At 44.7% G+C, this 24,295-nt stretch overlaps 1 protein-coding gene and 1 pseudogene across 4 annotated transcripts in view; both read right to left on the bottom strand.

The window, feature by feature from the left end:
• Positions 1–24,295, bottom strand: part of LOC135919180 (phosphatidylinositol 4-phosphate 3-kinase C2 domain-containing subunit alpha-like) — a 38,749-nt gene that overhangs the window by 14,172 nt on the left and 282 nt on the right. The window contains exons 1-2 of one of the 4 annotated variants that reach the window (XM_065452892.2): positions 9,092–9,347; positions 8,445–8,596 (exon numbers count right to left, since the gene is read on the bottom strand). In XM_065452892.2, coding sequence (XP_065308964.2) covers positions 8,445–8,547 — 103 coding nt within the window. In that variant the 5' untranslated portion in view covers positions 8,548–8,596; positions 9,092–9,347. Of the gene's footprint in view, positions 1–2,420; positions 2,557–8,444; positions 8,597–9,091; positions 9,348–24,295 lie in introns of those variants that run through there. The other 3 variants (XM_065452893.2, XM_065452895.2, XM_065452894.2) reach the window with 3 other exon arrangements.
• Positions 13,437–24,275, bottom strand: LOC135919176 (uncharacterized; annotated as a pseudogene).

Below are 24,295 nucleotides of genomic sequence, written 5' to 3'. Positions count from 1 at the left end.
TGCTCGAAAGAGCCGATTAACTTGCCCAAGGTGACGATTATTACGCTGTGACCACATTGATGCGTCACTATCAGCGTCCTAAATGAGATTAAAAAAGAAAAATACGAGAGGTCACAGCAAACTGGCAGCGAGATGCCGAGAAAGTGCACGTGAGCGATGATAGATAGAAAGAAGAGGGAAAGACAAGCGGAGAGCGAGATATCAAAGTATCAGTTAACTAGAATTTACAGTAATATGTTCTTAGCATAGATAACCAGTGGCTTATGAGCATATCAGAATAGGCACCATGGGAAGAGAAATGCCATTGAAGATGGCAGAGGTGTTGTGATCAGGTTAGGAAATTCGCAGGAACAGGATGGAGCCGGCTGACAAAGAACTAGGATAGTTGGCATTTTCTGGGAGAGGACTTTGTTCATCGGTGGACATAAACCAGGCTGCTGACCACAATGAAAATGTGGCAATTACGTCCTGATTATGTGCCGCTGAGGTCGGCAACAAAGTGAGGCAAGTGTCAGACAATTACAATGGAAGCTGCTACATTGTGGAGTTGTCTGGAAATTTGGTACTTTGAAGCAAGCTGTAGAAAGCAAATTGAATACCGTGGAGGCTGTAGAGAAATCACCAGCATAGTAAAAAGCACTTCAATCAGAACAGCCAGTAGAGCCTAAAGAGGCTCTCGGCATGTGGCTAAACACATTGGTGGAGCAGACACTGGTACTAGTACCTGGTGGCCTTCTCAAACTAGCACTATGGATGAACGTAGGCACCACAGTCCACTGAAGAGTTGGAAAGAGTGGTAGTTTGCACTTATGGCAAGCTTGTACAAAAGCAGGCTGTACTTTCTGCTACACGAGTACTCTCTGGACAGCACATATAATTGGGGCTTGACAGGTCTGTTACAAAAATGTGGTATGACAAGATGATTCCTCTGTCTATTCTGTATGTATTCTGTAAATGCCCTCTAGGTGGACTGTCCATATAAGCACGCACTGAATGGATAGAGCTTTAGAGCCGGTGATGATGATTGGTGCCTGCACTACTAGCTTCAAGCTCTATCCAGTCAATGCATGCTAAAATGGATTGTCCACAGAGAATATCCACACACAGAACGCTTACAGAATATCCCCCCTGGTTAGCTCAGATGCTACAGTGAAAGCACCACCAGAAACTTGTTGGTATCGAATTTGATCTCCAGACCAGAACCAATTTTTCAAAAACTGAAAAGCTATCTTTTCGAGAAACCAGAATGTTTTTTTTTTTTGTAGCTCCATGCTACTCCCATTAAGCCGACAATTTTCTTGTTCTTTATAGTACTTCTGCGTATGTGCATATAGTCACATTATTATTTGGGCCAAAATACAGGTTGATGCGGTAGAGCATAGTGTACACAGCATCACAATGACAAGCCTCCCCAGACTGTTGAGGTTTAAAAGGGCAAAGAAGATAACTGTTTTTTTGTTTCTCTGGCAAAACTTTCATTTTTTAATTAAGAATGTTCACATGTTTAGATGCTCAACGCTGTGAGTGCAGATTACTTGGTCAGCAATGATACATTTGGGGCATCAATATTAGCCCATTTTGGTTAGAAAAATCAGTCCTTAATTCATTTCTAATGGTGCAGTGCCTTTATGTTCATTTCTACCACTCTAGTGAAACAAGCAAAGACTGTTCCTTAGCATTATTCCACTTTCTTGTGCAATATAATAAAATGGAAACCAGAGTTGATTGATGATATCTTAGGTAGGCAAGAACTATTACACTCCAAGTCAATGCAGATATTCTTGCTCCAAGAGTAAGGAAATAAATACTGTAACATAAGTAATATACTTTTTATGCAAGAATGTTGCTGACACAGTCTCAGTACCCTCTGTACATTTGCCAAGACTGAAACACCTGAAGTGAAGCACACAGCCTTGGATATACAGAATTTGAATGGGACCATTACATAGTTTGAGACAGCAAAGACTGTACACACAAAATATATGATAATATGATGTCTAACTTAATCTTCTGCCTACATTTGGTAATTTCTTGTGATGGCTACATACTGCAGGCTAAGTATTATATTAACGACTACGAACTGCATAAGTTTTGAATGGTAGAAAAGGGAAATATGCAATATGCACGTGCCCACTGCACTGTATAATGCATAAACTGATGTTAGTTATGTTAGTTGCAGTGAAAGGTGTATTAAAGGCATGGAATGCTGGTCTATGATAATCAAGTACTCAAAGATTGCACTATAAGGGCTCTCTTACACACAGCATGCTGCACACATTCGCATGCAATGGCACAGATACCCACGAAGCCTTCTCTAGCAGCTGAAGTATGCAGCCTACTTACAGCTACCACTACTCATTGCTATAGACAGAAGGCACCAAGATGGAAAACGTCACTGCACACACGAAGAGAAAACTTACTTTTCGAGCAAAGTTGTCACAACTGGTTATAGTGGATGCTGTAGCTTAACGCAATCTCCGATTGCTAGTCACAATGCTAGGCCTGAATGCCTGATAGACGATCTGCGAAGTGCTGACTGCCTCTGAAACAAGTCTCCTGCAATGAGATGTGGTTGCGGTCACTTGAGGCACTGCCAGTGCGAGCTAGGTGTGAAAGGAAAGTGCACTTTACAAGGGACACCAAAGAGAAACTCTAAATCATTTTAGACTGATAAGCTACTCTGTTTATCTTCGTTCATTTTATGGTAGTAGGTTGATTTAAAAAAGAAAGGAGATATGAAGGTCAAAGTTAATTTTTTCTAATTTCACCCCGAAGCACCAGCACCAGTAGCCTGTGAGTCATGAATTTCAAGGTATTTTCCTATATTAAGGATGCTGAGACACAGTAAAGGTTCTTGAAACTTGCTAAGTTCAGTTTTTTGCTCATTCAGAATACAATGCAGTCCATCTTTAATGGGAAACAATTAACTAGGCCTGAGGCAGATGTCAGAATCCATGATGTTAGAGTGAGCTGATGTGAGAACTTGAAGGGGTTGTTGGCACCCCTCTTTCGTTTTTACGTCTCTTTCGGCCTTACGAAGCCATGGTAAGAGTGCCTTTCTTGGTACTGCAGAAGCATAATTTATTAATAATGCTGAACGTATTTTTCTCTTTAGTGCCCCTTTAAGGGGGCAGGATGATGCATATTTGCTTGCAAATGGAATCATGCCTACCATTCAATATAGGCAATGATTCGAAATTATTCGGCTATGATATAAATGGGCTCGAATGTGCTACCTTATAGGGGGTTTGCAATGCACCAGGGAAAGCTAGTTCAGTGGGACTGATGGCATTGCCTTGATCCAGCAATTTGGTATACTTTGTAGACAGGACATGATGGAAGAGAGTGGTGCCGTGATGATTGGTTAGATATGTAATGTGTGATTTACGTTAGCACGATATTGTGGGTACTGCAAAAAAAAGCTACAGCACTATGTTTTACAACCATTTCTAATGTCGCAGAGCCATGGGTGAGGTGTTGCAACCGTGGGAATCATGCATCATGTGCTGAGCACTTTGGCGAGACAATGGCCACCTAGCAGAAGCTGTTGTAACGATAAAAGTGATGCCATGAAATGCCGTCAACAGACTGAGCAGGCTTGGCAACCGTAGTTTGCCTACTTTCACTAACGCCCTGCTTCTGCTGAGTGGCACCATGTGATGTCATGAGAATGGAATGTGCACCTTAACGTAGCAAGGATTTGAGTGGAGGCAACTCTAATTTCGCTTGTATTTGAATTTTCTTGGACTGATAACTTTATTAAGTTATCAAGACAACATGTTGAGGCAGCTTGTCAATCTAATGGGAAAATAGTATTGCAAATTCAGAACCAGCATGTAAATGTGCAGTTCATCTATTTCACGAGAAAGAAAATGCAGACATGGTTCTGTGATGAAGCCTTGTGCATTAGACAAACACCAGTAGGCACAGTTTTGCACTATGCATTCATAAGAATGACAACTAGTGCTCCCATGAACTAGGCAGATGCACAATGCTCTCCCCCCCTTTCCACCTCTCAGAGAAGAGCACTTTCAGATATAGTAAGCTGACTTGTTACCCAATTGTCGTAGAAGTGCCAAGGTCTGGGGACACATTAGAGTACCCAATCCCTGGCCCACAACAAACTCTGATTGTGGACATTAACTCTGAAACTGCTGACAAAGGCACTACGTGTAATTGGCAACAAGCATTGACTGCAGCACATTTTGTGTGTACATTTGTTTAAAAGACAGTCCTTGCTGCTTGTAATAATAATAATAGTAAAGATGAGTAAATGTGCCAGGTTTTATGGAAAGCAAAGCTGCATGGGCAAACATATCACCAAAAACAAGAAAAGTACAACTTAATAAGGATGTTTTGAAATGTCCAGTGGTCATGACAGCAATTTGTTGGCACTTACATCCAAGTTCAGCAACATACACTGGATTCGCAAGCGTCTGTGCCATTCCTGACCCTTTCCTTATTATGCCATAATAAATGCATAAATCTGAACAATGGTTGTCAATTGTGCTGCATCAGCTAATGTGTAGCATGGACTGTGCAATTTGTTTTGTTGTCTTGCAGAACTTGCGGTACCATAAGAATAACAATATTTCATCAGAAAGCAGCAAATTGTATCAACAAGCATAAACGCCAATGTCCATCATGTCAGGGCAAGTTACATCCATTAGGTACCAAAACACACAACACAAACCATGCACACTTCGGTCACCTTTGCTATTTAACTTGTAATGTGAAAGCATTATATGCCCCATTACACGAACATCCGTTGTAGTCAGAGGCATAAGCGAATGATGGTACCAAAGATGGCTGATGGCATAAGCATTAAAAACATGTAAAAAAAGTGCTTGACCTGATGTAAAATTTCACATGGAAATTAATGCCACTGAAAAGAAAATTTGGTATATTTCGGTCTTCGTGGGAATTGAAGCCGGGCCTCCGAGGTGTGAGATGAGCGCGCTTCCCCGACGATGTACCTAGTGCATGTGTCATTGTACAAGTTATGTCGCAGCCGCCTGGCTTTCTAAACGTGCGGCCTAGTGTGTGCATCGTTGGGCACGCGACGGTGCAGCCAATGGGGATGAGGTGGTGCCATGTCATGAGTGTACAAAATAAGAAGCATTAATGTCCAATTAGAGTTATGAACTCCTCACAGGCAAGCGAGCGTGTTGAGATGCTTGGTGCATTATGATTTGGCCTTGCCGAGGCACAGTTAAACGCAGTCTAGAGCTTGCGTGAACAGGGAGAAAAAAAAAAAAAAAACTTCGCCAAGGTGACTATAATGCTTCCACATTCCTACAAGTAAGCAGTCTTAAGTGACGCCTTGGAATTTTTCTTTTCTTTTCCCTTTGAGCTACAACTACTCTACCCCATTACCGAGGCCTGTAAAATCGGCATGTGCTTAGGGCAGGCATCCTTTCGGTTTTGTGTCGCTATGAAATAAAATGCGCACCTCATCTTCATTCCCAGCTAATTCTCAGACAACGCATTTACAAGGTACTTCTAGATGCAGCCTTTCATCGAAGGCCTTTGCATGGAATGGTTAGCCTGATCCCTTCAGACTGCCCCTCGGCAGTGATTCATATAAAATTTGCTCTTCTTTACTTTTAATTGCAACAATGACGTCGGTGTGAGAAGCTGCATTCTTTATTACAAGGATACACCATCCAGCAGCTGCTCAGCTAGCTCAAAGTGCCCAGCTACATCAGCCTGCTTCAAGACAGAAGCTTGTCCAGTGAATAGTTAATTCTGCTCAACCCGTGGCCCTCCAGACACAGCATGAAGGAATGTAGAACAAAGCTGGACGGTGTGCTGAGAGAGAGAAATGGAGGAAAGACAGGGAGGTCAACCAGAAGAAGTAGTATGGTTAGCTACCCTGTACTAAGCAAAGGGTAATAGGGAGAGATGGAAGGGAGAAAAATAAGCAGGGAAATTAAAATTGGCACACGCCGCTATCACAGTCCATCTCACAGACACGTAGAGTGTTAGTGGCGAGAGATAGCGGCAGTAAAATCAGAGTGAACATTTTATGCACGATCAGTGAAGTATAGCTGCTGTTCAAATTCACAGAGTGGCTTTTTAATACATGATGTAGTCACCCCAGTGATCAACTTAATTGCAGGACAACTGCAAAAAAACATTAAGCTGTGTAAAAAGCAAGGTTTGAGAATGTGTAAATATACAGCAGCCCTTGTTAAAAAAAAAAAATTACATCCGAAATACAAGTTAATGTGCCACAAAAGCTTGCAGAAGTAGACATTTTTGATAGAAAGAAAAAAGGCATCGCCATTACTACTTTTTGGAAATGGCGCACAACCCAGAATGTTGAGAACTAGCACGACTCTTCGTCATGACTTTCACGATCTGCAATACGATGATTAATCTCAGAGGCCATGGTCTGGCATTTGTGTCATATCTGCTAGCCACGAAGTACAAGCCTCTGCTTGCATGCTATTTAGGGGCTGTTATTAGGAAAGCTGGACAAGGACCACCCTGTAGACTTGCCAAGATTGCTTTGGTGGTATATACTACTTACTTGCAACCAATTTAGCCAAAGTACAATGTTGTTGCAGTTAGTCTTTAGTTGTCCAAAAATTAAAATAAACCTTACATGGGCAATACCTAGTAAAACAAAAATGAACATCTCAGTTCATGCTATGAATGCTTGCTCCAAACCTTTATCCCATAGACACAACTTTTTCACAGTTGGTGCGGTGTTTTCATTACAAGAAAACAAAAAAGATACAAATGAATAACTATGATACAACATACTGAAAATATCAGCATTGAAAGAGGATGAAATAACAACTAGGTGGTTTATTGTTTGGAAAAATGCTAATATATACAACCCACAGACTATCATCCCATCTGTCACTAAATCCGTACTGTCTGCTGAATGTCTATTATTCGTCGCACCTTTCTATTTTTGTGGTGTTTGCGCTGCGCCACCGATCGAATATATTGGTGCTTTAACAGGCAATCAGCTATTTGGTCGTCAGTGCGTCGTCCTGGTGTTCTTGCTGCTGAGTCGTTTCAATGCTGTTGTTTTGAGTACCAATGCATGATAAGATATGCACAATTTTAAAAGTGCTTGCATTATGCGGTACAATTAATGCTCCTAGGAAAACAAAATCAATGACCACTGATCAGTAAGTGTTTTCACTGTAGTAATGGTGGAGTAGTTACCTGATGCAAAGACAATGTGGAGAGTACTGTGCCAATAAAAACGGCATTTTTTTTCATGGCATTAGCATACAGTTTAGAAGCAGCCATGCACAATAACACGTTAAGTGTGGTGTTTGGCTGTGTGCTACAGTTAAATTAAACTTGAATTAACTCATCAACATCGTATTAACCTTTATTTCGGCTTCAATGTAGGGAAGACTAACGTGAGCAGCATATATATATATATATATATATATATATATATATATATATATATATATATATATATATATATATATATATATATATATATATATATATATATATATGTTATAGTGCACATTTAAATGTAAGCATTTTGAAACACAACTGTAAGTGCATGAAGCTAGTTTTATACATGGCCATTCATACACAAAGGACAGCAGTTGTATATTAGTACAATAAGTGCATTGCGAATGCGAACATATGACCGATGAATGAGCTTGACTAACCAAATAAATGAAATTGGTTCTGGACCAAGATAATTGTTCTGACTGTGAAGCTTTCCTTGTAAGGAAATCTTGGCTTTCGATGTAGCTAGCGCAGCTTTTGGGTCAAAGACCAATCTTTTCTTTTATGATACTCCCTTCACTTTGTGAAATTTTTCACATGGGTGTCACATGGCACATTTCTGATTGCGATCATGCCCGATCCGGATCGAATTTCTCGGTTGTGATTGGCTCTGTTACACAAACTGGAGGAGGGAGCCAATCGCGGTCGAGAATTTCAATTCTGATCGGGCTCGATTGCGATCAGAAGTGGATGTGTGACACTGACATAACACACGATTCGCTCTAACATTAGCTGATCCATGAACAACGAAGAAAAATTAAAATTTGGCTGTGCACTATCGACTAGACGAAGGTCAGCACACATTGTAAAAAGAAATTATGTTTCCACAACCGCTTTAATGCGCCAAGGCGTTACTTCCGTATATGTCACTTTGGAAAAACGTTTTGGGCATCACTGTCACGCGATGTAAACGCTCAGACACACGATTGGGGCGTAAAATCTTGTTGACAGTAGTTATTGCTCACGTTTGTTGCCACAGCTCCACAGCAAATGCCACAGGCCGTAGACACGTATCCGACAAGTGTTATCGTGTGCGCTCGAGAGGCGCAACACGTCGGAGCGCAGTGCGAGAGCAACAATGCGGTCCCAACAATGCGAGCATACCGCTGCCACGTGAGCACAGCTGTCATATGCTGCCACGGCGAAACGACAGTGAACGGACGACTCACCCGTAAGCGAAAACATTGCCGATGTCCTCGACCCTCCGAGATTGACGGAGAACGCCTTCGGTGGGAGGTTCGGCACAGGAAAATCTCGACCCCCGTCAGCCATGGCATCGGTGTCGCGGACTCACATAACGAACGCCATGGCTCGTCCCTGCCTAGAGAAAAGCAAGATACAGCCGACTTCAACGCGAGTTTACGCACAAGTTTACATGCAACTAGTAGTAAATAAAGTTTAAACCGCAGCGAACGACTACCTGAACTTTATTAATTTGTCGTTTTACACATCTACAGGCGCTAAAAACGATAAACCGAACATTTGACGACACCGCGTCAGTAATTGATAAAACCACACAGGTGACATCTGAAGGTAACCCCTGGGATTCGCATCAGAGCACCAGAGTAAAGTTTCTCACGAGATTGTTAACTGAATGAAAGACGCATTAACAATAAGCTGACACGGAATCGAGCGGTGTTTCGCTTGAAGCACAACATGCTTCAATACCGTGACAGGCCATATAAACCCGCAGTGAGAAACTCTGCTGGTGAGATACATTTAGGATCGACGCGTTGTAGTAAGTGTGATGAAATAAGGAATGCCCGCGAATCTCCGTGCGTAAGTATATTTTGAATACTGAAAAGCTTAGGCTTACATCATACCAGAAGCGGTCCTCCGCTAACAGAAGACGCGGTTTGCCTGCCGCGTAACTCTGGGGACACGTTAGTCAACAGCTCCGTTCATCGCGAGTAGATCACATGTCCATTCATATGTCGATGCGGCTCCAAGTGATCTTGATTCAAAAGCCTTGTAACACACCAACCAGCCAACCAACCTCACAATCAAAACACTCCCCACAAAGCGATGCTGCGGACTGAAAAACTTGCAAACACGACAAAGAAAAAATAACCCTTGCACATTGTGGCCAGCGTAGCTTCTGATTTTCGCTAAAAGTGCCTGTCAACTTGATTAAAACCCTTTGAGGAGAAAGTTGCACTGAATGATTGAGCACGCTCTCGTACTCGTTCTTCTCAAAATTTTTGGGTTGTCAAAATGGGAGTGAATACTTAAGAGGAAGCTTTAGCTCGGGCCCAACTCCGACGCGGCCTATTCAAATACATGTAAAAACGCAAAAGCGTTTTTCTGAGATAACCTCTGGACCGATTTTGATGAAATTTGTTGCATTTGAGAGAGTAAGAAAAATTCTAGTGACTGTTGGAAGCAGAATTTTGATTTAGGGCTTGCATTTTGTTAGAAAGATTTTCAAAAATTCAGAAGTTTGAAAAAAAATAGAAGCATGAAGTTTACAAACTAATAGCTCTGCATCAAGAACAGATATCGCGGTTCTGTAAACGGCATCCATTAGACCATTCAAAGCGGACAAATATTATATGTCATTTTACATCTTACGTGAATTTGTTACATTGTTTACGAGGGTTCTGCGAAAGTTGTAATTACATATTATTACATTTTTGAGGTTCAAGTGTAAGATATCAATTTTGTCCGCTTTAGATGTGCTATCAGATACAATTTACAGAATTGCGATATTATTTTTTCTTGTTGAGTTACAGAGTTGTAAACTTGATAGTTTCGTTTTCTGAAAATTTGCAATTTTTGTCAATTTTTTATAAAATTTTGAAGGCCTAACTCAAAAATTCGAAACCAACAGTCACTAGATATTAAGTTTTTCTTTTAAATGCAGCAAACCTCGTCAAATTTGGTGCAGTGGTTGCCGAGAAAAACGAATTCTCCTTTTACATGTATTTAGATAGGAGCACTCGAGCTAAAGCTTCCTCTTAACAGAGGACATGGCGGAAGGAAAATTTCGGCCAGAAAAACGCATTTTGATTGGAAATAGCGTTTGCGAAAGGGTATGGCCCATTATTGTTTTCGTTTGCTTGTGTTTTAAAATTGTAAGTTGAATGACGTTTCTCTTCGACCTTACCTTGCAACCTCTCAGCATGGGATTAAAACGTCTGCTGTTTTGTGTGTTGTATGGGTGATTTCAATGAGTGTATGCACTGTTCGCTTCAATTTGCTGACCGCTTGTAGCCTCAGCCTTGCGGCCGGGGGTATAACTCATTGAATTTTTTTGCTTGCTTACAAGGGTATGAGCCAATGTTTGCGAGGGTAGAGCCATTGAGAAAGTCAGTTTTTTTTTTGTACCGCTCGCCTAGATGCCGCTTTTCTGTACGTTGTATGCCTGATTACAGTGAATGTATGCACTGTACGCTTTACTTTGATGAGTGCTTGTAGCCTCTGCGTTACGAGAGGGATGAGCCATTTTTTGTTTGCTTAGGGGGTATGAGCCATTGCTGCTGATGATAGTTTTTGTACCATTGGGCCCACGTGTTTTTTTTTAAGGCCATCGGGAGTATGAGCCACTTAAGACTTTCGCCTTAAAAATTTTACTGATGATTACGATATTCCCTAACACGAAATTTGAGCGCAGCTCTATACGTGAAAAAAGTATGTGCGTCAATTTTTGTATTATGATTATACAGGTTTACATTAGCAAGAGATCGCTGTGAGTAGCGTGGCTGCGCGGACAGTATGTCTCGTGCTGCACGGAGTGAAGTGTGGCGCGACTGCCTCGCTAATAGAGAGATCGCGAGGCAGCGCGTGGGTGACGCGTGGGAGGATTCACAGCAGCCGCCGCATACAGATCTCCGCCCATGCAGCGCTTTGTTTCGATTTATGGTATCGGTGGCATCATCGGTGAACAGACGACGCGCGCTACTCTGGCGCCATCTCGTAGCCATCTTCACTGCAAAGCACGTTTTGCGCGGCACTACGCTTTTCTTCTCACGCTTTCACCATACCCTCCTCTCCCCTTTCCTCCTCGCGCTCTCTTCGCTATCGCCGTCTTTCAACCCCCGCTACGCTCCGCGTTCTCTCTTTCATCCTTCGCTGTGCTCGTTCGCTTTTACGCCTAGGACGCCGACGCTAAATGCAGGAACGGGTGGCACCTAAATCTAGGCACTACGGGTGTTTTCGCGTTTTACCTCCATCGAAATGCGGCTGCCGCGGCCCGGATTCGATCCCGCGACCTCGGGCTCAGCAGCCCAACACCATAGCCACTGAGCAACCACGGCGGGTCGCAGAGGGATGGTTTAACTCTGTAGTATAATCTGTAAAACTATTAGCTGAGAATTTAAAAAATGTTAAGTTTGCCTTTATTTTTTTACACAATACGAATGGGAAACGCAATAGCTGCTCCGAAGTTCTTGAAAGCTTACTTTCACAGGCCCTTTGTAACTACTGCTCAAGGACTGTTATAACTTTCAAGCATTAACTCTATGGATTTATAAAAGCTAGCTGTAATTTCTATTTCCAATGATTCTCTTGTCAAATTTGTCCATGTAGAACAGGAGCACTAGGTGTTCTTGGCAATTTGAGTTTTGGATAAAAACTCTGTTTGAGGGCAACTATGCCATTTTTGTAAGACTGGGTTCTACGGTTGTTCTCTAAGAATACTTGACATGCAAAAATAACACACAACCGATGCGCAAACTCATTGCTACAACACCTGCATGATTTAGGGCTGCATACATTTATTCGATGTCCAATTATTTTTTTTAAATTTCTAACTACATATGCATTGTGTCAAGTCCACCGAAAAATAAAATTGAAGGTAACTTGCAAGTAACGACGTACATTTTTTCAGTAAATAGTAATATACTTACGTTCTTTTCAAAACAAAGTAATAAGCTGTCTGCCCAGTTACTTTTTTGTCCGATGCTCGGTAAGTTATTTACTTTTTCCGAGTAACTCGTACATGTCTGGTCTCTTGCTTATTTGGAGCATTTTTAAATCTCCCCCATTCTTGTTGTGAGCCGTGGTTTTATCAGAATGAAAACGTACTTATGATTGAGACCGAGGAGAAGAAGGACCATCCCGTGTGGCCTCGTCATGGCGAAGTGTTGCACCGATATATATGCTTAGCACTTGTAAAAATGAATGCAGACTAGCGTATGCAGATTTTCTACATAGTTTTCGTTAGTAAATTTGTCTTTGTACAGATTCCTTGTTTTGTCTTTAACGCATCTGTAGAGTTTGTATCTTACAAAACACGTTGACAGTCCAGTTTCAGTCTCTGATTCACTGATTTCCTAACGAGTCAATCGCAGAAAATATGTAGTCGATAGCTGACAAGAAGCACAGTATTATATGTGCTGGCTATATACCGTCTATAAACTTCATAAAAAAATGGTTTTATAAACATTTTGTTTTCCGTGTAAAGAAACTTTTGTTTGGGAAAGGCATCTGCTTGTTTTATGTTCTGTCACCATCGAATGTAGCTTCAAAATTAGTCTATTAGCGTGCTCAGTTCATTTTCCTTTCATCAGCTACATATAACCGGATGGTGTTCTAAACTGATACCGATGTGTGATAGCGGTACATGATACTGCCAAAAACCTATGATCATAGAAAATGGACCAACATGTGTGGTTAAGGAGAGAGAATGTGTGTGTGACGCGGGCATTTGTGTGGCGACAACAGCAAAAAGACGGTACCCGCCGTGGTTGCTCAGCGGCTATGGTGTTGGGCTGCTGAGCACGAGGTCGCGGGATCGAATCCCGGCCACGGCGGCCGCATTTGGATGGGGGCGAAATGCGAACACACCCGTGTGCTTAGATTTAGGTGCACGCTAAAGAACCCCAGGTGGTCGAAATTTCCGGAGTCCTCCACTACGGCGTGCCTCATAATCAGAAAGTGGTTTTGGCACGTTAAACACCATAGTTTAATTAAAGATACGGCGACAACGATAGTCTGATGGCGGTGGCATGACGGCTGACTTTTCCTTCTCTGGCGAAGAAACGTTACAGCATGTTCCGTTGCCAGCTGGGGCGATACAAAAAAAAAGCATTATGGGGTTTTACGTGCCAAAACCACTTTCTGATAATGAGGCACGCCGTAGTGGAGGACTCCGGAAATTTCGACCACCTGGAGTTCTTTAACGTGCATTTAAATTTAAGTACATGGGTGTTTTCGCATTTCGCCCCCACCGAAATGCGGCCGCCCTGGCCGGGATTCGATCCCGCGACCTCGTGCTCAGCAGCCCAACACCACAGCCACTGAGCAACCACGGCGGGTGGGGCGATACCGAAGACGGTACAGTGTGGCAGAGCGTGAGTGATAGCCAGAGGAACACGTTGAGTCAGCCGGCCAGGAAAAGAGGCCAGTGTGTCCACGGCTTGCCGAGCAGGGCGTAGAAGCACACCACAACCCTCGAGGTCACCCATATCGTCTGCACCGTTACCGCCAGAGCCTGCTGCTGGTTGAGATACCGGACGCCCTTACGCGCCTCTTCGACGCCACGGAAGAACTCGAGGAAGGTCATCCTCCTCTCTCGCACGGCTTGCGACATGTTCTCTAGGTAGACGAGTAGTAGCTGGCAGTGGATAGCGTAGCTCGTAGCGATGGTCATGCTCACGACGTCGTGCAAGAGCTACATTGAGAAGAGCGCTGTGAGCAGGAAGTAGTGCACTTCCTCGGCGTCCTCCGCGACGTACATCCACTCAAGTCTGAGCGTGCCGCCGGCGTAGACGTTGACCAATTGCGATGCCAAGGAGGCGGCGATCCAGAGGATGCCGGCGGCGTAGACGGCGTGCAACCGACGCGTGATGCGCTTCTTGGCGACGTTCCAGACGTCGGTAGGGGTCAGCTGCAGGAAGACCTTCTCGACGAGCGACTGGAACTGCTCGTTCTCGTGCGAACGCATGTGAATCAAGGCGATGACGTACGCCATGACCTGCATCACAGCGGGCAGGAGGTACACGGCAAACCAGCTGCTGCCACACTTCTGCAACACAGAAACAGGTATAGTCATGGTGAAACAGTTATGCCGAACACAAAATCATTGTGGAAGCAGCAATGTTCACCCATCTATAGGTTTTGAATCCTACTCTGCCGGCATGTAGCGAGTTGTCATTACCTAACTCCGATCTAGATCTGCCATCCACACCACAGTTCATTTCTAGAGATCTTCTACAATGCATGCTGTGTGCATGATATTATGGTATACGTGTGTATTTGAGTTTTCGGAATGTACTTTTCTTGGCTTGTGCCGCAGGGGTGGACATTCAAATGAGCAGAGTATAGGCAGGCGTAAATACTCTCTCGCAGTAGTGAAAATACGGAACCTTGGTCCTAACGTCGGACATTGGTTTGCCTTTTCGGCCATTTGGATATGTTGATTTTCATTCATGAAAGTCTGCGTTCTCGGCAGACGTTGCTTTCCTGCTATCTCATTTTTCTTTGACAGCTAGACGCACAGATACTGTTAATCCTACCCCAGTAAGAACATACTTCATACCCGGATGCCTTTAGTCACCTCATAAAATACCTGCCATGCCATGTCGAACGCATTAAAATTAAATACGAGAGAGTGGTTCGCAGGAAGACGAAGGCTTGAAGTTAATTGCAGTGGTAGATCAAGGAATGTTGCTGAAGCCAAAGTTTCGGCAAAGGCTCTTGTGTTGGTCAGGTTCTGGCGAAGACAAGATCCCTTGACGATACGCGGGCTTAGGCAGCATTTCTTGTTCTACCCCTGTCAATCGCGCTCCACTTAAGACTTCTGATAACGAGCGAACTACACGACGTCTGACAACAGCGAATAAAATGCGCACAAGACGACTACAAGCGGTTGTGGCGTCAACCGTGCTTTTCCTCCTGTGACGTCATCTTTTATGTGATGTGGTCGTTATGTCACGTCTAACAAACTTTTTATGCGAAGCATATTACGAGAGCTCAACCTAGCTCCTCAGGCGCGGCGGTGTCGCCTTCAATGACCTTTGACCCCATGCCATACCACGTGACACCGTGACGTCACGACAGTGGAGAAACGGGGCTCCACAACTCGCGCCGTCGCTCGCAGTATATAAGCAGCTGCGCTTGTTTCTAGGTGGCTTTGGCTCAACTCTTGCAAGATGGGCTGGGTGGGAATCGAACCAGGGTCTCTGGAGTGTGAGACGGAGACGCTACCACTGAGCCACGAGTACGATGCTTCAAAGCGGTACAAAAGCGCCTCTAGTGAAAGCGGTGTTGCCTTAGAAACGAGCTGTTTCTAAGGCTCAGGCGTGCGTCGCTTGCTCAGGCGCACATTTCGTTGCCGCGCCGAACGCTGCGTTGCTCGACGCTCACCGCGTCCAATGCGGGGCGCGTAGTCGCTGCGCCGTAGCCCATTGTCTTACACCCCTTGGCGGGTCGACGGGAAGTTCCACTCTTGAAGGCGAAGCAGAGTAACGCATGAGTTGTTTCTTCGTCTAGCCGAACCAAATATAGCCAAGCAACAGCAGTTCACCAGGCTAAACAGTGGTTCAACAACTAAAATAATGGCTAGTATGCTTCGCATCCTGGGCTTAACCTTAGCTAAGCCACAGCCATTTTTTTTGTTGCCTTTTGCTGAGGAACAGGAAGGTACCATAATCACCACGTTTTTTCCGTGGACCAATCCGTTGTGCTTGACGGCTGCGGACGAGTGTATTGCTTGCGACCCGTAGCTTACGATGCCGTCCCTTCGGAAACAGGACGTGTATTGAAGCACGTGCCCGAGTACGAGGATGACGAAGACGACGACGGTATGCATGACGTTGAGCATCTGCAGCGCAGGCTGGCAGCGCACGTGCTCGCTGGTGTCCACAAGGGGCAGCCAGCCGACAATGGCGAGAAGCCGGAAGTAGTGGCGGAGCACGTTTTCCTCGCAGAACCTGAGCACCACCGACGTGGACACCTCCCTGGGGGCGTGCATGTCCAGGAAGACGCTCGTGCGAGTGCGCGCGTAGTCCGTGTTGCTGCACAAAGTCGGTGGCGGTGGCAGCGGCGGTGAAGCGCGGCTGGAGTCCGAGGAGTGTCGCGCCTCGTCCTTTAGCTCCTGTCCCTCTTTCGTGGACGTGTCCTCTGAAGGCGTCACGACAATCTCCATTGGTTCTACCAAGTCAGGACAAACCAATCAATGAAATAATAAGGTGTTTGAATTCGGGAAATGACACCTAAATTGGAAGCGAGAGATGGATCATGAAATGGGGAAGAGGAGCGACACTACTGGGGGGGGGGGGCAATTGTGCTCATATGACAAATGTACACGACGCAGCTTAAATGGTGAGTTGTGATGTGGATTATGGAATGAGGATGAAGGATGAGGCTATAAATTTCTGTTGGAATGGATCTTCTTAGATGTGACAAATTATTGCAAAACAGCTCTTCTGGAGGAAATTGTACCAGCGTAGTGTGGCTTTGGTCATGCAGATTGTATCGCGACCTTATAGCCTTATTGCTAAGGTTCTGTGTTTGCGAAGTCTACTGTAGAGAAAAAAAAAAGATGTATCGGAGGCTGCTTTTTGGAGTTCTTTTCAAACGGAAAATTTATAGTTCTATTCGACATTTTTTCTGTAGTGTTTTTCCGTTAATAACTATCACTATATCCGTGAGTGGAATTTAGAGAATAAATCTTCGTTCGATTCCACATATTGATAGGCGAAATAGAGACAGCGACATCTTTAGTGCACAACCTGCATACCCAAAGCGACAATAATTTTGGGATCAGACACGGTGACCGAGATGGCACAGGTCGCCCGTATGAAGAAGCTCAGGTAAATGAGAAAGGCTGCGATATAGAGTACAATTTTAGATGAAAACGAAATGCAACGAGGCAGTTTACGTGATTTGACATGAGACTCCACAAACCGGAGTTTTTCGGATAAAGTCGAGTCCGCTAAATTGCTGTTCAAGATGAATCAAACACACAGCATTGTTGGCCATAGAATATAGCATGAACGTAGCCGTGTGCCTTTGAAGTGGTGGGCGAGTAGTTCGCACCGAACTCTCTCTGTCTATATATAGCAAAGCTCATCGCTGGGCGAGTTGGCGCTTAGATGCCGTGGTATAGTCGGCACGAAGAAATCGGACAAGGACAGTAACTGAGCGAACAAATGGAGTTTGCTCATGTCAGTTATTGTTATTGTCCTTGTGCACTTTCTTCGCGCCAGCTATACCATGGCATCTGTTACATACGCTTACAGATATTACTCAACTATCCTGACGTCATGAGAGATTGCATTTAGACGCGCTCCGTCTTCTGCTGTTCTCTTGCTTCTTGCTTCTATCTTTCGGTCCACTAGCCCCATTTCCCCTTGAAGGGTAGCCAACCGGGCGTCAGCCTGGTCAACCCCACTGCCTTTCTTTCTTTCTTTCTTTCTTTCTTTCTTTCTTTCTTTCTTTCTTTCTTTCTTTCTTTCTTTCTTTCTTTCTTTCTTTCTTTCTTTCTTTCTTTCTTTCTTTCTTTCTTTCTTTCTTTCTTTCTTTCTTTCTTTCTTTCTTTCTTTCTTTCTTTCTTTCTTTCGTTCGTTCGTTCGTTCGTTCTTTCTTTCTCGCCTAGGGAAATACTAAATTGTAGAGCGAGAGGAGAAATTAGGAATGTGCATTCCTTGAGGCGCGGATTGTAGGCGTCGATACTGCAGATAGGCTTTCTTCCTTTCTACTGTCACTGCTGCCCGCAGAGAAGCGGAGTAGCTGCAGGACTGTCATTCTACCTAGGGGTAGAATACACAGGCGATTGGCAACGTATTTTTCTGCATATAACCTTATTTTATCATTAGGTGATCATTGGACAACTTATTGTTCGTTGAGTAGCCGGCGACACAGTATTTCCAATCTCAATAAATCACTCACACAGGCGGTCCGCAACAGCCTCTTGAAACTTTGTGCGTCCGGCCACAGCATCTCTCTTTGTTTGAGTTCGATGTGCATCGAACCTACCCATCTCCAAATGCAGCTTTATTCGTCTTCGACAACCCTTCTGCCGCTTCCCGTGTGCCTGAAGTTTGCCTTTACAATTCCTATAACCGTCCGATTCGACATTGCCTGACACGTGCACCCTTCGACTGCCGCATCTTTAGCACAACTCTTGAAATCGTACCCACTGCCTCACTACCTTGGGCTCTGTCACTTTGATCAGTGTTCAGCATGTGGCATGCAGCATCCCTATGGGAGGCACTTTAATCTCACGCAGGTTACGGGACTCCTGTACTGGCGCATTCAATTGAGAGCCTGTCTTTGGCCTGAGAGGGCCTAAGCTACGCAATCGTGCTGTTTACTAATTTTTCATCTATCTCGCTGTCATGCAACGTTCTCGCTTAAGTGCCTGCTAAACGCTCCTAGTCCACTGACTATCGCTTGTATAGCAAACGATGTAACTGCCGCGGGCTTCTCTCAAAGAAATATGTTATTGGGAAGAAGCCCGCTTTCAAGGTGAAGCTGCGATCGTACAGACACATGCGAAATATTGTTTTTGACAGTTCGAAGTACAGGCTGTCATCTATTAGATAGATAGATAGATAGATAGATAGATAGATAGATAGATAGATAGATAGATAGATAGATAGATAGATAGATAGATAGATAGATAGATAGATAGAGAGAGAGAGAGAGAGAGAGAGAGAGAGAGAGAGAGAGAGAGAGAGAGAGAGAGAGAGAGAGAGAGAAGACTGCGCATTTAGATTAGTCGTGCGTGGTATTCCATTGAGCTGTGAGAGAGCGTGCTGTCCAGCTCGGGCCCACGGGACCAGCAAGAATCCGGTGCGGCGGGCGTGGGAGGCAACGATAGCCACAGGAGCCCCGGACTGAGAGCCCCTTCCAGATGCAAGCAGGAAGACCAGCCGGCTCTCGTCTCTTTTCCTAATTTTCAATAAACTTATAGATGATTTCTCAACTATAAAGATTGGGCTTTCGCCCAATCTTTGCTGCTTAGGTGAGATGAACGGAAGTGAAAGCCTACAACACATTTAACCTTCCGCGAAGGAGGCAAGTGAGGCTGAAATCGCGGCGATTTTGGTCTGAAGAAGGCAAGCTAGCAGCCACGTGTTGGGCGACGACATTGTTTCCTTTTCATCTCGACACTGAAGCACTCTGGGAGACCTCCATCAAACGTTTATGCGGCAAAATAAATTTATCTGAAATTTTTCTTCCTAGTTTTACCTGAACGCATGAGAAGTTTGAAGGTACCGGTGGCTTTTAACGGACGATGTTTCTAAATGTTTTTAAAAGGCAGTGGCCGTTTCCACCGCGCGTCCGTACATCCGCTATAATGTGGAAATCTATTCCGAGATGCAACATATCGTGCAAGGCTACGACAGTTACGCTCGGTTTCCGTCGTTTTTCATCGTTGACGCATTATGTCTTGCGATAATGGAAGAGTTTAATTCGCGAATATCTTTTAAGCCGGTCGGGCATGGCCTGACTGTCCCGACGTGAGAGCGGCCCGCAGCGGGCTGAGTCGCGTACCACACGACCTTCATCAAAGTTTTGCACCCATCCGTCCGTCCGTCCGTCCGTCCGTCCGTCCGTCCGTCCGTCCGTCCGTCCGTCCGTCCGTCCGTCCGTCCGTCCGTCCGTCCGTCCGTCCGTCCGTCCATCCGTCCATCCATCCATCCATCCATCCATCCATCCATCCATCCATCCATCCATCCATCCATCCATCCATCCATCCATCCATCCATCCATCCATCCATCCATCCATCCATCCATCCATCCCAGTTAGGCACGAAACTCGGAGAAGCGGCGCTTAGGTGCGTGGCAAGCGATGAGAAGCGTCGCCAATTAGACGATAGCAAAAACTACACTCCATTGACATCATTACTCCTCTGCACGGTACAGCGTATTTGTTTTCGTAAAAAGAAAGAAAGAAAGAAAGAAAGAGAAAGAGAAACCCGTATCCTGAGGGCAAATACACGCACGCCCAATCGTGCCCACACACGCACACACGAAGGCAAGAAGCACAGCTGCGACGACTCATTTGTCGGAACATCGGAAACGTTAACTCTTCGCAATTTGTTATTGGCAGCAAGCCAGCACTTCACGAAATAAAAACAGTGTCTACACATGTTCTCTCAATTACGCTGTTTTCCCGACCTCGCAGGCGCTGCCATTTCCGTGTTTGCAAGAAACTGATACGGTCTTATCTGCTCGCTTTCCTTTCTTGAGCTGCAAGGCCTTCGGTATGCAGTTGAAGAGGCAGATATACACAATGCCAACATCAATGAGGCTCCTGCTCCTCAATTATCTTTCTCCAGCCATATCAGCGGAAGTCTTGGGTGCGTGTGGGTTGCCTGCGCTGCCACGGTGGCAAGTTTTTGTTACACCACTCCGGCCAATAACTGAACGACAATCCAAGCTGTTCGTGTGTTACCATGCGTGCCTACACTCGAAACACCTCCTCAAGTCTACAGAGTAAGCCACGGAGGAAGGAAACAAACATGGAAGTCGACTTTCTTTGCTCCAAGAAGTGAGCATTACTGAAGAGTTGCGTGGACTGCCGTCGTGTAGGGTGCCTCGATGTCTCTCTTGCCTGCGTGAGGGTGACATTGAGGCACACAGACGGTTATGATGATGATGGTTTGCAACCATTGGCAGGTATTGATTCGATGCTATAGTTGCACACGTCCGACCAGACAGGACGATATCGTCAGTGATAACTAAGCCGGGCAAATTCTCATGTTGCCTACTTGCTTCGCCGACGTACGTAAATCTGACCCGTCTTCAGCAGCTCTATACCTGTGCTGAATAAAATATATGTAACAGTTGCGCTTGTGTATGTCTCTCCATGAGTTTTCATCCTCTATATGAGTTCTTGTCTTAATCCTCTATTCACGGGAACACCGTGCGACTCGACACCGCACATGTTCGTAACAAATTTGCTGGCCCTGTTCTGGGGTGAACCCTAGTCCATGTCTGTGGCCTGCAAACATATGCAGTAATAATAATATCCTGCAGACATATGCAGTAACTAGCGATGGGGGATGTCGTCATAGGCTTTCACCACATCGAGGAAGCAAGTTAGCAAATGGTGCGACTCGCTCCTCGTGATTTATATACAACCACTGGCACAGGACAAGTAGGTTATCAACTAGCCGTCGGTCATGGTAAAATCAGTTCAAAAATTACATTACGGGGTTTTACGTGCCAAAACCACTTTCTGATATTGAGGCACGCCGTAGTGGAGGACTCCGGAAATTTCGACCACTTGGGGTTCTTTATAGTGCACCTTTAACACGGGTGTTTTCGCATTTCGCCCCCTCGAAATGCGAGCGCCGTGGCCGGGATTCGATCCCACGACCTCGAGCTCAGCAGCCCAACACCACAGTCACTGAGTAACCACGGCGGGGGGTAGAATCAGTTCTAAACTTCTGCGAGATTTTAGAGAAGACACAGCAACATACACAGGAAAAACACCGATAAGCGAGGTGTTTGTTTGCCTCTGTCTACGCTCCCACCCGGGCTTTCAGAATCTCTGGAAATAATCAGTACGATACTACCTCGAACGCGTCGAGTGAAGGGCAGCTCCGTCCCTATAGACTCAAGAATGGTCGCTGCGGTTCAGCAATAGTGACCTTCAAGAATGAGCGACTTTTGGTTGATCGTGGTGGCCACACTATAACAGTCCATAGCGATTGCTGCAACGACGAGTTGCTTGAGAAACATATCTACAAGGCGCATATAATGTCTGCTTTGAAGATGCGCCGCAGAACGTGCCTTTGAAGTGCGTGAGGTACTTGGACTATGGAGCAGCGCTTCCTGTGGGACTGAGAAGGTGCTTCTGACTTTCCTACGGGACACTGGCCTCAACCACGTACTGTGATTAGCTCTGCGAGTGCGCGATTTATTGTGCACGATATGCGGGTGTTGCGTGTTCAGTCCCGATAATTTCGCACTTTATCGCTTGAATGTACCTAGACTAGCGTGCTAGGCGAGCCACCAGGCAAGCTTCTAGCGCCATTTTCTTCGTGCACGCACTGAAAGTACTTGGTCACAAATTTCAAACACAGTAATTAATTCCGCCGACGGCCAGTAGGGCTCTTCATGCACTCCGCGAAGACCAGGATGAAGTTATCTATTGAACTCCGTAGAAATCGAAATGGTTCACCTCACGTCCTTCCCTGGTGTCTTGCTGTCGCTTGTCAAGGCGTCCTTCGCACTGTTCCTATTCTTGGCGTCTCATAACGAATTTACTTTGTGCTCCGTAAAAGTTGTTCGCAAGGTCACATATTTTGCAAAGGACATAGCGACGGCGTAAAATTCTGACAACTCACGTAAAAAAAAGCAAGAAAGAAAAAGAAGAAAAGAAGAAAACAGATTGTTCGCACTTTGGCAAGCATTCTTTAATACTTTTATGTCCTGAAGTTATAAGGAGCATATAAGTTCAGTGGGCTCTTACCTTCGTAAATTTACAGCATGTGCCATGACGAAAGGTTTGGTCACCGTAGTAAAAAATAAAATGATATCTCAAAACAAACGTATCAGTGCGGTAGACATGGGACATCGGTTGCGGGGCGGCGAACTAAGTTGTTCAGGCTATATAGGGAAGGGTCACAGACTGCGATTGAGGTGAACTTCCGTAGGTGCCGAATCAGGATGGTCGTACCGCAGCACTCATGTGACAAAGGATCGAGGTTCATATTGTCGGACCGATAGCTTGAAGGCATTCGACACTGTCTTCTTTGTTTTCGTGGTTAGAAAAAGAACTAAGCAAAGACCGCGTTTGTTCTTTTTGCTCTTTCTCCCTCTTCTTGCCCTCGCTGCGCGCTTTCTGACTTTAAAATAGCTTTCAGAAGACAGACAACATTAGGATGCGCGTTAGCGATACTGAAGTTTTCTTGAGGCAGATTTGATAGACGCAACCAACAGTAAAAAGAAAAAAGAAAAAGAAAACGGTGGACATAATAATGTTGTAAGCAGTGGTTCATAGCGCAAGCAAGCTTCTGTTTACTTGAGGCGCTTCATGTGTGAGCGAAGTGAAATGTTGATTGAAGCGCTATAAATTGGGGCAGCAAAGAGCGTTTCGAATCCACATGCAACATCAGCCTTACTACTCACAGCGAAGTAGCGAGTGAGACAAAGCTTGAATTTTGTCAAGATCCAATGGTCGAGACACCAGCAGGCCTCTCTGGCTGCGCTTGGTGTCTTGCTAGCCTGTTTCATGCTTTCATATTTCGAAAGGTTAGTACATACGAATAATCCCTTAGCTCATAGTCTCTTCGGATACCACTGTTCGGATACCAATATGGCTGATGTTAACGGCTTGGTCGTCTGACTGACAGTGCCTTATTTTATGGCGAAAGCAATTCTTTAGAATTTTCAGGTACATTTCCATCTTAAAACTTATTGTGGGCAAACAAACAGGGACGAAGAATAGAAGACACACAAGGACGAGCGCTTTCTAACAACTGGTTTTATTTTTGAAGAACTACCTGCTTAAATATCTTGACAGATCTGCGCGATCTAGTCAACAGAGCACGCCTATAGCGTGTATATATATATATATATATATATATATATATATATATATATATATATATATATACGCAGATCGCGCAGATCTGTGGGTATTTAAGCAGGTGTGTTTAAGTAGGTGAAACATCTGTGTTGAGGCAAGATTACACGTATACACGACTTCGAAATGAAAGTAGCAAAGGTACCTATAACCTCGATCTGCTGAACGCGCTCGCTTTTGATCACTGGCTTGGATTAATAAACAAGGTGCTCGATCTTGTTGAGCCTGTGCGTCTTCCTAGATCTGATGATGCGCATTTGTTGAACGCAGAAGGCGATGCTCGGGACATGCCCGTGTTACATATGTTACTAGAGCGAGGTATGCTAATCGAAAATAGTGACTTGAGCCATTAACCGTGGCAAACGCGATCCCGGAGGCCTTCCACACTGTCGTAGTACGTGTAGTAATTGTGTAAGCGATAAAACAGTACGCCGTGAGCTGTCGAAAAAGGGCTGTTTGTGGGCAAAAAGAAGAAATATTTACCTTTACATTCTGATGTTGACAAGATGGAAACGTGAATTAATGACGTAT

Source organism: Dermacentor albipictus, chromosome 3, assembly GCF_038994185.2.
Source record: "Dermacentor albipictus isolate Rhodes 1998 colony chromosome 3, USDA_Dalb.pri_finalv2, whole genome shotgun sequence".
In the NCBI taxonomy this organism is placed as follows: Eukaryota; Metazoa; Arthropoda; class Arachnida; order Ixodida; family Ixodidae; genus Dermacentor; species Dermacentor albipictus.
This window is presented reverse-complemented; position numbering and strand designations above follow the sequence as displayed.